This window comes from Pseudoliparis swirei, chromosome 17 (assembly GCF_029220125.1).
Source record: "Pseudoliparis swirei isolate HS2019 ecotype Mariana Trench chromosome 17, NWPU_hadal_v1, whole genome shotgun sequence".
In the NCBI taxonomy this organism is placed as follows: Eukaryota; Metazoa; Chordata; class Actinopteri; order Perciformes; family Liparidae; genus Pseudoliparis; species Pseudoliparis swirei.
Window position 1 is genome coordinate 13,758,321 of NC_079404.1, and position 12,993 is coordinate 13,771,313.

General features: G+C 39.1%; 1 protein-coding gene across 1 annotated transcript; it reads right to left on the reverse strand.

Annotated features, from left to right (window-relative positions):
* Positions 1-390: 390 nt before the first annotated feature.
* Positions 391-11,281, reverse strand: mat1a (methionine adenosyltransferase I, alpha). Its single transcript, XM_056434957.1, has 10 exons — positions 11,025-11,281; positions 8,679-8,756; positions 8,152-8,274; positions 7,011-7,123; positions 5,790-5,933; positions 4,782-4,907; positions 4,603-4,695; positions 4,308-4,490; positions 4,072-4,205; positions 391-2,428 (listed from the first exon to the last, which is right to left on the reverse strand). Exons 1-10 carry the CDS (start codon positions 11,089-11,091, stop codon positions 2,326-2,328), a joined length of 1,164 nt encoding a protein of 387 aa, XP_056290932.1. The 5' UTR covers positions 11,092-11,281; the 3' UTR covers positions 391-2,325.
* Positions 11,282-12,993: the final 1,712 nt, after the last annotated feature.

Genomic DNA, 12,993 nt, shown 5'->3' on the forward strand with positions numbered 1-12,993 from the left:
TAGTATGTTCTTCAAAATGTAATTAAATCAAATGTATGTCATAGAAAACGTCAACAAGTCTTTGTATCTCTCAAACATGTTCTTGAAGTCACAAAAGTAGATTTCATAACGATGTTATGAAAAGTTTCATAAGTTACAAAAAAGTCATACTATAGTTTGTAAATATGACATAGAAAGTAATTTTATATTATTATGCTCCCTATGTGCCAAACAAGAGATTTAGGTTGTAAATTATACTTCTAAGTCATATGATACATTTTCACATATATATACACAGTGTATATATGTTCAACAAATAAAAACAGTTAAAAACAATAATGTACTTGATGTATTGCAATTTATCTTCATGACAAAACTCTAATCTTACATGTTGTGAAGTGGGTCAGACAGTTAACATCTTTAATTTTCTTTATTGTTGAATTATTTACATTATTCTGTTTCTCTGAACAGAAGAGCAACACAGTTAATAGAGTAACACCTCTCTTCCACAAACCACAAAGTCCTCAAACCCGACACACATGAAGTCTGAAGGTGAGAACTGTTCACACTCCTAAATGCCATCAGAAGGTACAAATTTGATTTGATATTATGTGATTAAGCAATGGTGAAAGCTTACTTAAAATTAAATGTTCTCAATGCCCCGTTAATAAGAAAGTTTGAATGAACTTTTTTCCTCTAAATCCAAGATTTTAGATCTGCAATCCAGAGCTGCAAAGCAAACGTAGCATTTCACATGAAATACAAATTTAGCTAAATATCTCAAATATATAGAAGGAGATCTACATCTACACCAAGGTATTCTGTCAGATATTGACAAAATGCAGTAATTTTAAGACATCAGTGGCGCTCTGAATGAGTTGGTCTCAACAGTTGGGTGATCTGTTGCAGAGAACAACGAGACTTCAAGTTATTTGTTGAAATGACCAATAACTGCTGACTCACAGGTTAAAGACAAAGATACTAATCTGCCACCGGTTGAGCTGTGCGACCATAAAAGCAGCTTGATATTAGAACAAAGTACTTCAAGGATGACAGAAAATAAGACCAGACACAAGCCTGCATGTCTCCTTTACATTTGATTGATTGCATGTGCTACAGAGATCATCGCTCTCCCCACATTTTAATGACCTGTCTTGTTGTACGACGTGATGGAAACAGAGCAAACTGCTTCCTGTCGCACTAATCACAGAAAGTAATTTGGAGTCATGATCAGTGTTGGGCAATACTGTAATAATACTTTGTCTGAAGGGGATTACAACTTGCAAAACAATAATTATACTGAAGTTAGTAATCCACGTAACGCTTTGTTACTGCGTGATCAGGTGAATATGAGGCAGAGGAACATACAGACCGGGTCCTCACAGGGTCCACGAGCATGCATGGCAACCTCAGATTAAAATTTTGCACCCTCGGTTAAAACTCGGTTGAAATAACGTCATTAAATGCTAGGAATTGCAGGCATTTCAGTGCACACTTTCTATTTTGGTTTATGTTTGTGCAGCAATGTTCAAAACAGCTTGGTGAGGGTGAATATTATTAAATACTCTGCCATTTATATCACTGCTCTCATAGTGCTGGTAATCTGACATCTGCTTCTTAAAAAAGCACAATATCGAGTTTTAGTATCGTTACACTGTCGTAGTCTGGTGTCCTTTTCTGGCGACTTAATGGCGGTAAACATGCTGCAGGGATGTCATAAACTAAAATAATGTTGTTGCATTTTAAAGGGGTCAGAGGTCAAAAGTAACTTATTACATTTCCTGAGTAACTTGCCCAACACTGGTGGTCATGACAAAAAGATCTCTTATTTATTCTAAAGCTAAGCCTTTGGTTGAGCAACAATTACATTGACATTGATAAGATAGTCACTGATGAAGTACTTGCTGTTGTCAATAGTAAATTAAGCGCTGAGGTTGTTTCTGTACATGATACTTGTCACGTAACATACGGATATAATCACAGCTTTGAGGTAAAACACTGCTTCTAGTGGGGTAGAAGTATTTGTCTTAAGTGAATTGTATTCGCTGTGGTGTTCCCTTATGTTTGATGGGAAGTTCTCTGATTAATGATTGTACATATACATTTATTAAGCACCAATAATTGGATGCTTAAGGAGGAAGAGGGTGGATCGTCGGGAGAGTGTCCCATTAAGCTGTATGTCCGTAGGCTACAACCACACATCATTATTTTCTCCCTTTTTTAAAGCTGACTCATGCCTAAAGCTTTGGCTTTACTTCTTCCGAATACAAAAAATGTCTCATCAGTTGACGGAGCTGGCAGTTGTAGTCCACAAAGAAGCATCTCGTTCAGCCTCCAGGTGAGTATTTAGTAGACAAGCTTTTTGGGCACCTCCCAAGGAAACTCTGGTCGGCCAAAGTGGCCGTAAGTGGCTGTCTGCTGGTAGATCGGCCTCTTCAGGTTCAGCTCCCTGAGGAGGAAAGAGGAGAAATGCAACATCAGAGGTGAGACAGGACCGCAGACGTCACAGGATAATAATACCCATGATGTTTTTGTAGTTTTATAAATGTTCTTCTGGTTGTTTTCATATCTCCGAAAAAAAAACACCATTTTTTGATTATCTTTAAAGTTACACAGTATATCATGAAAATGTGAGTGTAAAGTAATACGTGTATTGTGTCTTTTAAAAAGGTCATGAAAGTCATAGTATAGTATGCCGAAGGGGTTTCCCAGAATAGTTAACTATTAAAACCATCGTGTGCATCATAGTTGACTTTATCAACTTTTTAATGTTATTATATTATACAGATACTTATGTTGTTATATTATACAGATATAGTGTATCTGTGCTGGCTCTGTGGGCAGTTGTTGTCAACATGTCGTAGTTGTCATGCGTGACTTTAACACTGCGCAATGTGGGGAGTGACAGCGTGTTGGACGTGCAGCGAGAGACAGAGACGGAAAGAAATGTGGACATAACTAAAGTAGTGAAACCTGCCCGCTTGATTTGATTGGCTGCTGGGGCGAGTGTGACATTGACAATCAAAACTCCAGGCGTCGCCTGGAAAGGTTGACAATATTTAAACTTTCATGTGCTTTTATAAAAATTGGAAAATATGACGGGGAGGACATCAAAACAGGGTGGAAAAGTGTGGAATTTGACTTCAGTTTGAGGATTGAAAAAAAGAATGGAACAATAGCTTCCTGACTTCTGTCCGTCTTCTTTTCTCTAAAATGAGAGGTTTTTTTTCCGACATTTGGAGCAGGCAGCCTTAAAAATTGACCACTCTGTGAGGGAGCGTGTGCCAGAGTCAGCTGATGATTGAAAGCAAGCATCCCGTGTGTTACTCTAGAGGCTGAAGGTATACGGTTATTTAAACTTGCGTGACAAAACTAAATCACATTGTTTTTGCGCTGCAGCGTGATCACCGCCTCGCGATGCTGTGCCTCTGCCAACCAGTCAAGTTGAGATTTACATTTCAGGTGTGTCCATTAGTCACCACTCCATCATCTGATCCTATTCGACATTTGAGTGAAATTATGTCCGGGACGTATGTTGTGAGATTCAAGTGAATGTTTGAAGAAATTCCCTCCAGTTGCAAGTGATGCCACATTCACGAGAGTGGGGCGGAGGCAATAATCTGGTGCTTGTAATTGAGTTTGATAGATAATACTCTGTATGTATTTTAGTCTTGAGTTTTGTATATCCTAAAGACCCACGTAGGGATGGGTATTGCCAACTAGCTTTCACTATAAATGCTTAAATAAGAGTTATTGTTTCAAGCTGTGTAGCTGTACTAATAAACATGAAATAAAGAAACTCAAAGTGTTTATCTAATCTAAACTAAATGTTTATCTAATCGCTGTTTGTATGTATATATAGACCAAAGCCACCATCTTAAAGCCACAATGTGTACAAATTGAAAACGTTCCAACTCTGCTGCCTCCTAGTGGTAACAAAAATAAAATACATTTTGACAGATTGTCATATTTTGCAAGAATAAAAACACATGCCATCAGACATAGTTTAAAGATAACTTAAACACAACTACACAGTGGCTTAAGATGAAGAAGCCTAGAAGGAAGATACAGAGGTCCTGTTGTCATGCTTACCTGCCGATGACGCCTGGCCGCAGATCAAAGTTATTTTTTACAATCTGGAGGAGCTCTGACTCTGTTTTCTGGGATGACCCATAGGTAAACAAGGAGATGGACAGAGGATGGGCCACTCCGATAGCATAAGACACCTGCGGCACGCACACAGACGGGAAGACAGAACGTATTGGATCAGCACAGCCCTCGGCCTCATACATGTTAGGATGGGTGAAGGAATGCCTCGGCACGCTCACCTGAACCAGAACTCTCCTGCACAGCTTGGCTTTGACTAAAGACGTGGCCACCCAGCGAGCAGCGTAGGCAGCGGAGCGGTCCACCTTGGAGTAGTCTTTGCCAGAGAAAGCTCCGCCCCCGTGAGCGCCCCACCCGCCGTACGTGTCGACAATGATCTTCCTGCCTGTCACACCAGCATCACCCTGTTGGGCACCGGAGAAGAGAAGATGAGCAAAAACCAAATCAATGGCAACTTCTGATTTTTGCAACTTTTTTCCAGATGAAATAAACAGCTTGTGTGTGTGTGACGGTCACCTGAGGTCCCCCAATGACGAAGCGACCACTGGGCTGGAGGTGGTAGATGGTCTTGTCATCCAAGTATTTAGCAGGAACCACAGCTTTGATCACCTAATAAAATCAATGCAATATTAACACCTTCCTCTCCAGAGCTGGACATTGGTCACAGTCCAGTGGGAGTGGTTATGAGGCTCTACCTTCTCCTTGAGGACTCTCTTCTGCTCCTCCAGAGTGACGTCCTCATCATGCTGGACAGAGATCACGATGGTGTGAACTCTCTTGGGGATCACGGCTCCGTCCTTCTGTTCATAATGCACCGTCACCTGCGAGACACAAAGAACTCAAAAAGATCAAAAAGTACTCCTCGTTTGGAATTTGTGATAATTACTGACTTTATCTACAATTCTTTCTCATTTACCTCATTGAAATGACCAGAATTTACTCAGAGGATGATTAAAGTTTCCAGTGATTATCAGTTTTCTTGTTCTCTCTTGAAACCACTAATACGGCCACCAGCGTGGCTGTATTGGCCTTAGACAGGTAACAACATGGACGCCTCCTTGACACTTGTTTGTTGTAGTGAAAATGTGGGGCCAGTCCAATCTGTGATTCATCTATAGCTCTGTGTTTGAATACTCTTGCCTGACATTCTAACGGACGATATTAGACCTGGGAAACAAATCAGTCAAAGGCCTATACTTTCTACACAGAGCTTTTTGTTAAATACTTGTTCTAATGGCACCAAAATCAATCTCTCGGAAGACATCCAGAGTAATTTGTTTGCACTAATTCACAGAAAGACAGCTGTGCTGTTGTTTGTGATTTGGGAGGAAAACAAATGTGTGGGTGCGAGGTTTGGACCCAAACGCAGCAGGCAGAGTTTCAAAATAAATAGGTTTCTTTAATTGTTCACTGAGCAGAACCACAGTCTGGCAACAGGAGAGAAACAACAGGAACCGGACAGGAACAAAAACGACCAGACACCGAACAAGCAGAAGGACACAGGCTAAATACACTGGGGAAACGAGACACAGGTGGAGACAATCAGGGCGTGGCTGGGGACAATCAGGAACGAAATAGACAAGCACAGGGAACGAAGCACAGGGAAACAAGACAGGGACTTCAAAACAAAACAGGAAACACTCTAAATCATAACAACAAAAGCAACATCTTGCATGTATTGGAATACAACACATCACCCTCACCTGTGTTTTAGAGTCCGGACGCAGCCAGGGGATGTCTCCACTGCGTCTGAGTTCAGCCATCTTTGAGTTGAGTCTGTGGGCTAAGATGATGGTGAGAGGCATGCACTCCTCGGTCTCATCTGTGGCGTAGCCGAACATCAGACCCTGAGGCAGAGAGTCAGAACAGAAAGATGTCAACTATATAATGACACAGATCATCAACGGCAGAGGAGACAATGATACAATATTGATATGCATTGCTTTGCACAACACTGCAGCCTGTAGAGTCAGCTAGAGATATATATTTCAATATTATATATACAGTGCATCCGGAAAGTATTCACAGCACTTCACTTTTTCCACATTTTGTTATGTTACAGCCTTATTCCATAATGGATTAAATTAATTATTTTCCTCAACATTCTACACACAACAACCCATAATGACAAAGTGAAAACTGTTTTTTGCAAATTCTTGCACATTTATTAAAAATAAAGAACGAAAACATAACATGTACATAAGTATACAAAAAACAGTTTTCACTTTGTCATTATGGGTTTTTGTGTGTAGAATGTTGAGGAAAATAATGAATTTAATCCATTTTGGAATAAGGCTGTAACATAACAAAATGTGGAAAAAATGAAGCGCTGTGAATACTTTCCGGATGCACTGTATATATATATATTTCAATATTATATATATATATATACTGTATATATATATTGGACATTTGAATGACCTTAAAGATTGAAGATTACTTTAAATTTCAGTGGTGACATAAATAAATAGACTGTACTGTAGGCCTAGATAAGTACAATTCTGCTGCAGTAGTTAGTTACTCAATTACAAAAAACTAATATAAATGTGTGTAGCAGAACTTTGTTGTCAGATGTATCTTGTGACCAGTGGAACCACAGGACTAAACGCCCTGACTCTATCTAGCGTAGTTTAAAGTAGCTCGACTGTGGCCAGCTACAACAGAAACATGTGAGCATTGATGCACCAGTATCGATGTGTCAGTCACAGGAGACATTTACATTGGCAGGACTTTTATTTTTTTGAAGGGAGTATTTACTCAAGTAAAGGATCGGAGTACTTTTTCCACCTCTGCTGAATTGTTTTAATTCTCTGACGCTGTAATATTGAGTGAAACAAACTTTGATACTTGACTTATGTCACTATCACCCAGCCCTTGAGTCGACATGAGTCAAAGGACACAATGTCCTGTTGCAACAGTCCTACCTGGTCTCCGGCTCCAATGTCCTCCTCCTCTCTGTCAATGTGGACTCCCTGAGCAATGTCCGGACTCTGCTGCTCCAGAGCCACCAGCACGTTACACGTCTTATAGTCAAAACCTTCACAGGGAAAGTGAATGTCAGGGCAGAGGGCACGTTCTGCTATTGTTTGTTGAAATTCACCTTACAGCTCGGGAATAACATCGTAACAATGAGTCAAAAGTGTGATCTTTAAGGTAATAATTAAAAAATTACTCAAGCAATAACCAGGTAAAAGCTTGGTATTAACAATGGGTACATCTAGGTAAGATTAGACAAAATGTACGTAACAGAGTGATAAGAGGGCAACAACTAAGTGTTATAATAGGGACACACATTTAAAGATACAAGGCAACACTTTTTTGTGTTAGAATAGTCATATTTTGGTCACAGTATGGAAACAAGACAATAATAAAAGGTTTATTTCAGTGAAATATTTGGATCAACATTTTTTATTTTGGTGACATTAATGGATTAATAATCTGATATTAATGAGATGTAGATCAAGGTTTCGGCTACTATTAGTGTAATACCATCAACATCTCATTACACAGTGTCATGATACTATTAGAATAAACCAAAGATCAAGTGTTGTGATTGCACCTGACAGTGAGGAGAAACTAATGATGGGGGGGGGGGGGGGGGGGCATTCGAGCTCTGCGGCGCGCGAGACGGAGATCGGAGTCGTTAACGACGTAGAGACAGACAGAATGACATACTGCTGTTTGGACCCTGCCAACAACAGACGGATTGCTCAGTCTCCTCCAAAAGAACTAGTTAAACCTTTAATTTAAAGAATCAACAATTCTCAAAGACACATTTACTTATTATTCTTTGACTTTTGGTATTCTTTGGTACAGAGTCCATACCATCAGTTCGTTGATGTTCTGTTGTTATTGGTCTAGAATCAGGGATATTTTTTATTTTTTTTAGTTTTGAAAATGGAAATGCTGCACCCAAACTCAGATGTCTCTTTTGTGAGAAGCATATTTGGATTTTATTATTTTCCTGAAGAAGCTGAGTGGTGTTTGTTTGTATCCAAATTATCCGATGATGTTCATTAATAATTACAATTTTAAATATATTAGATTTCCGAGTTATTTTCTCACCTTTGTCAGAGTTGTCGTAGCCGATGTGTTTGATGGTGTCCCTCACCACCTTCTGGTAGTCCACGTTGGCCCGAGAGGTGATCTCTCCGCAGAGCAACACCATGCCAGTCTTACACACGGTCTCTGAAAATAAAATCAACACATTACAAACGCTTTTTTTAAACACCTTGTGATATTAGAACATTTTGGACACAGGTCTACTTTTGACTTTGGTCGCTTGGAAATAGATGTTTCAAACACATGACAGCCTGACTGCCGTTATCAGTGAATTCAGAGGGCCGCTCGTCAGAGTGGCCATCAGAGGGTAGATCTCAGAGATTAATATTGGAAAACAATAAATAAACTCAACAATCCAGATGACTTAAATGTAAGACAGTGTTTGTTTGCACGTATCTATTTCAAAACTGAATACATGTTGCCATTTACCTCACTTGTAGATGGTTAAAAAAAAGTTATGGTTTTGATATGAAGCTTACATAAACTCTCTCTCTCGCTCTCTCTCTCTGTTTTTATTGTAGTTTACTCACCACAGGCCACTTTGGCATCTGGGTCCTGCTTCAGGTGAGCGTCCAGGACAGCATCACTGATCTGGTCACAAATCTTGTCTGTGGAGAGGCAACAAGCATAACAACTACAAGTTTAGATTCAGGATAGAGACTGTTTGATTTGGATATGCACTTTATGATAAAAAAAAGATCAATCTATTTTTCTTGCAGCAACAGAACAATGCCTCACAAACCACTGCCTTCACCTGTCCCTGTCACCCTGCTGAGGTAATGCAACACACAGGTAATCAGAAACAACATCAACATCTGGTTGCATTGGTTCTACGTGACACGGAGAACCTCAAAATATAGTACCAGCACTAATAGCCAGATATGGGGAAATACAATTAATTAAATTAAATGTGTTGTATATTCACTGGGATTAACTGTGCGGTTGGTTTTCAGTCTGCAGCTGAGTGACTGTGTCACTTTGATCCCACTATCTGTGAGAACAGCCCAGATGTGTTATCAAATCAAAAGGTTGGGGCAGCAGCCTTTTACCAAGGCCTTATATATCAGTGAATGTACAAACAGTGTATGGAAAGTCTTAACTCTTTGACTTCATCATTATATTATGTCATTAGGAAGAATTATGAAATATTTCATTCACAAAAAAAACCCTAACATGTCATGACTTTCTCCATCTGCTTTTCTTCACAGCGCTGCAGTTACCACACATACTCAAGATGACACACACTGCATGGAACTTGTTTGCCTTTTTTGGATTATGATTACCATATGTGTTTGTTTTTCTCTTCATTTCTTTTGGTGAAATTTGTTTCCTAACAATGTGGTTTCACATAATCTTGGAGGCTCAGCCACATTCTGCCATTATGGGTAAAGCTGCCCTAATGGTTTACTAATTATCGATTAACCACAGGAGACTTCGTTACATATTTTCAACACATTGAGGGTGGATTAAATTTGAACTTTCATCATTAGGTTTTAAGCCTGAACATCTGCTGAACACTTTATTTTTTATAATTTAGTCTTATTTAACATTTATAAGCAGTATATAAATATTCAATACATATTTTATAACACATTTGAATGTAGTTGTAAGCAGTCATAAAGACATTTTCAAAGGTTAAATATATTCATACACGGTTGACCCAGAGAGTAAAAGTTAATGAGAAATACATTAATTAACACATCTACTTATTACTATAACTCGTGTGTCATAAACCATTTCTTAAATATGTATATATTGTTAATAAAATCTTACTTAAAGTAAAGTATTGTCAACATGGGATTTTTTATTTTTGGACTTGAATGAGTTTACAGCCACAGAGAACAGAAAGGGTCATTTTATTAGAAACGTATTTTGCATAAATGTTGGCTTGTATTATCCCAATATTATTGTCAACATGCCAGTTGTATCCCAGGATAGAGTCGACATGACACTTTTGCTTCAGCGTGCAATTGTACACCAGCGTGTCACACAGGTGCACCTCCTGCTGCCCATAAGTGAGAGTGAGAGTGAGGGGCAGTAAACACATGCTGCTGTGAATGGAATACCGACCATGCTCGCAGAGTAAATGCTCAGCACGGTGGAGCTATTTTGGACACATTGTCCAACTTGCATGATGTTTTTTCATATGCATGTTTCCACAGTTTGGGGAGAAATATGAAATCAATATTTCTCTGTGCTTAGATAAGAAAAGGGTAAATATGTTTGAAATATATACACTACCGTTCAAAAGTTTGGGGTCACTTAGAAATGTCTTTATTTTTCAAAGAAAAGCACTGTTTTTTCAATAAAGATAACATTAATCAAAAATACACACTATACATTGTTAATGTGGTAAATGACGATTCTAGGTGGAAACGTCTGGTTTCTAATGAAATATCTCCATAGGTGTATAGAGGCCCATTTCCATCAACTATCACTCCAGTGTTCTAATGGTACATTGTGTTTGCTAATCGCCTTAGAAGACTAATGTCTGATTTGAAAACCCTTGTGCAATTATGTTAGCACAGCTGAAAACAGTTATGCTGGTGATATAAGCTATACAACTGGCCTTCCTTTGAGCTTGAAGTTTGAAGAACAAAATTAATACTTCAAATATTAATCATTATTTCTAACCTTGTCAATGTCTTGACTATATTTTCTATTCAATTTTCAATTAATTTGATAAATAAAAGTGAGTTTTCATGGAAGACACAAAATTGTCTGGGTGACCCCAAACTTTTGAACGGTAGTGTATATTTTTAATTACAGAGAAATTTGACAAGCTGTTAAATATATTTCAGGAAACACTTACATCTACTTCTCTTATATACGTTCCCGTTCTGCACACAAGTAGCTCAGGTTGGTTAAAGACTCACCTGGATGTCCCTCTCCTACTGACTCCGATGTGAACATGAAAGAGCCCTCTTCCAGTATGTCACACATTTTTATTCTACAGTGCAGGTACTCGGTGTGACTCTCAGGGAGAAAGGTTTCCTCAGTTCCCTCCAACAAGCAGTCTAGAAGGCTGCTTTATATTCCTGCTTGTTCTCTTTGAGAAAGAAATGAAGAAAGAAATGAAGAAAGAAATGAAGAAAGAGAGGCCAGCAGCTCTGCAGCCAATACAAAGTCTATCCTACAAAACTCCACGTCTGTGTCCACATGGCCCAATATATATGGCTAAGAGCACACACACACACACACACACACACACACACACACACACACACACACACACACACACACACACACACACACACACACACACACAAAGACACATGCGCACACACACGTGAATCCTTGGGACAGTCCATTCCAGGGGGGAGTGGATGATGGGAGGGCATTTACAGCTTGTGAAAACAGTGTGTTAACCCATTGTGTACAGTATGATGCTTCAGTGTATGTTTATTATCCTCACCAGGTTTGACATATCTGCTTTAAAGTGGAAGGCGTGTGAGTGGGAGCAGGGACATCTTAATTAGGGGCTTCCCCTCCCCCTCAACCCAGTGGGATTGCTTTGTCTGCTGGCACTCGGCCAGTACAGGGCCGCCTATGGACAGAGGGAGAGAGATAAAGGTAGTTGACAAAAAAAAAAATGCAATTACTCCTATTTACACACATTTAATTAGTAAGGACACACAAAATAAATGACAACAATTAGACAATTCATCAATTAGTCTATTAGTCTATTAGACTATTCCTTAATGATTGAAATACTTTTTAACCACTTTACTTTAATGAAATACAATTTTGAGGTACTTTCAGTAAAAGTGGAATATTTCCGTAGAAAAGTATTTCAAATGTGTACTTCAGTACAGTACGATGTAAATAGTTACTTTGCATCCCTGTTGATAATTACATTCTGAGCAGACATCCACCTGTTGTCTAAATGCTCTTTTCCATCTGAGCCTCGCCTGAGGCTTTTATCTCTGAACACAACTGCAGAAAATATCGAGCCGTTTCCTGAGAGAAGATCAAATAATGAAGATGTGCCAGTCAGATATCTGGTGGTCCTTGAGGTGACTCTCTGTGCCTGTGTTTCAGTAGAACATCGGGGACTGGAGAGGACTGTTTGTGCAAGTAATGCTCACAAACACACTGCGTGTGCACCGGCAAACATACAGCTGGAGGAACTACGGGACTATAAGACCGCACACCGACACCGACTGTACCTTTTTATGAGGTACACAAGCTCTGCAGAAAGGGAGATAGAAACTGGACGTTTTTTGATAAATGGCCACTCTAGTTCTGGGTAGAATTTTTCTTGTGTGTAACACATATATCTTTATTGTAATGTAAGTGCAGAGGGACAAACCCTTTCTCTCCAATCCTCTCACTTAGGTCCTAATCTTACCCCGGGCCAGAAGAGTCAAATCCAACCTAGTACAACCAGCAGCTGCATGCTGAGCATGATGTTAAAGCTGCTGACGGCTCTATCCATTATTCTTTCACTCCTGAAAAAGAAATGTAGTACCAAAGACTATATGAGCTCATAACTGTTATGGGAGGAAATCCCCGAATACCCTAAACCCAGAGACACTATTTCATATTGTGAGAAAGCTTGTTAGAAGGCAAGCAGATAAATGGACACAGTTAGCTATTTGGATGCACATTTTAAATAATTAGATGTTGAAATAATTAAGGGATAAACAGATGAGAAGCTTAAGTTGTGTATTGTTTGATAGTTTGAAAGAAGGAGGAAAAACCACAACTGGGTATTAATTAGTTTTTTATCTAAATCTGAATAATTTAGTATTTTAGAAGAACACAGAGCTAGTTAAGGGAAACATATTCCGCGTGTGTGTCCCTCAAAGAAAACGGAAGTTTAGTTAGTCTGCATAATGTCTC

Bases quoted from the DNA above. Each gene is read 5' to 3' on its own strand.
- mat1a (XM_056434957.1), bottom strand. From the start codon at position 11,091: ATGTGTGACATACTGGAAGAGGGCTCTTTCATGTTCACATCGGAGTCA. The intron at 7,124-8,151 runs GTGAGAAAATAA...TTCCCTGTGAAG, and splicing joins CTACGACAACTCTGACAAAG to GTTTTGACTATAAGACGTGT. The intron at 4,206-4,307 runs GTGAGCGTGCCG...TGCGTGCCGCAG, and splicing joins GCAGGAGAGTTCTGGTTCAG to GTGTCTTATGCTATCGGAGT.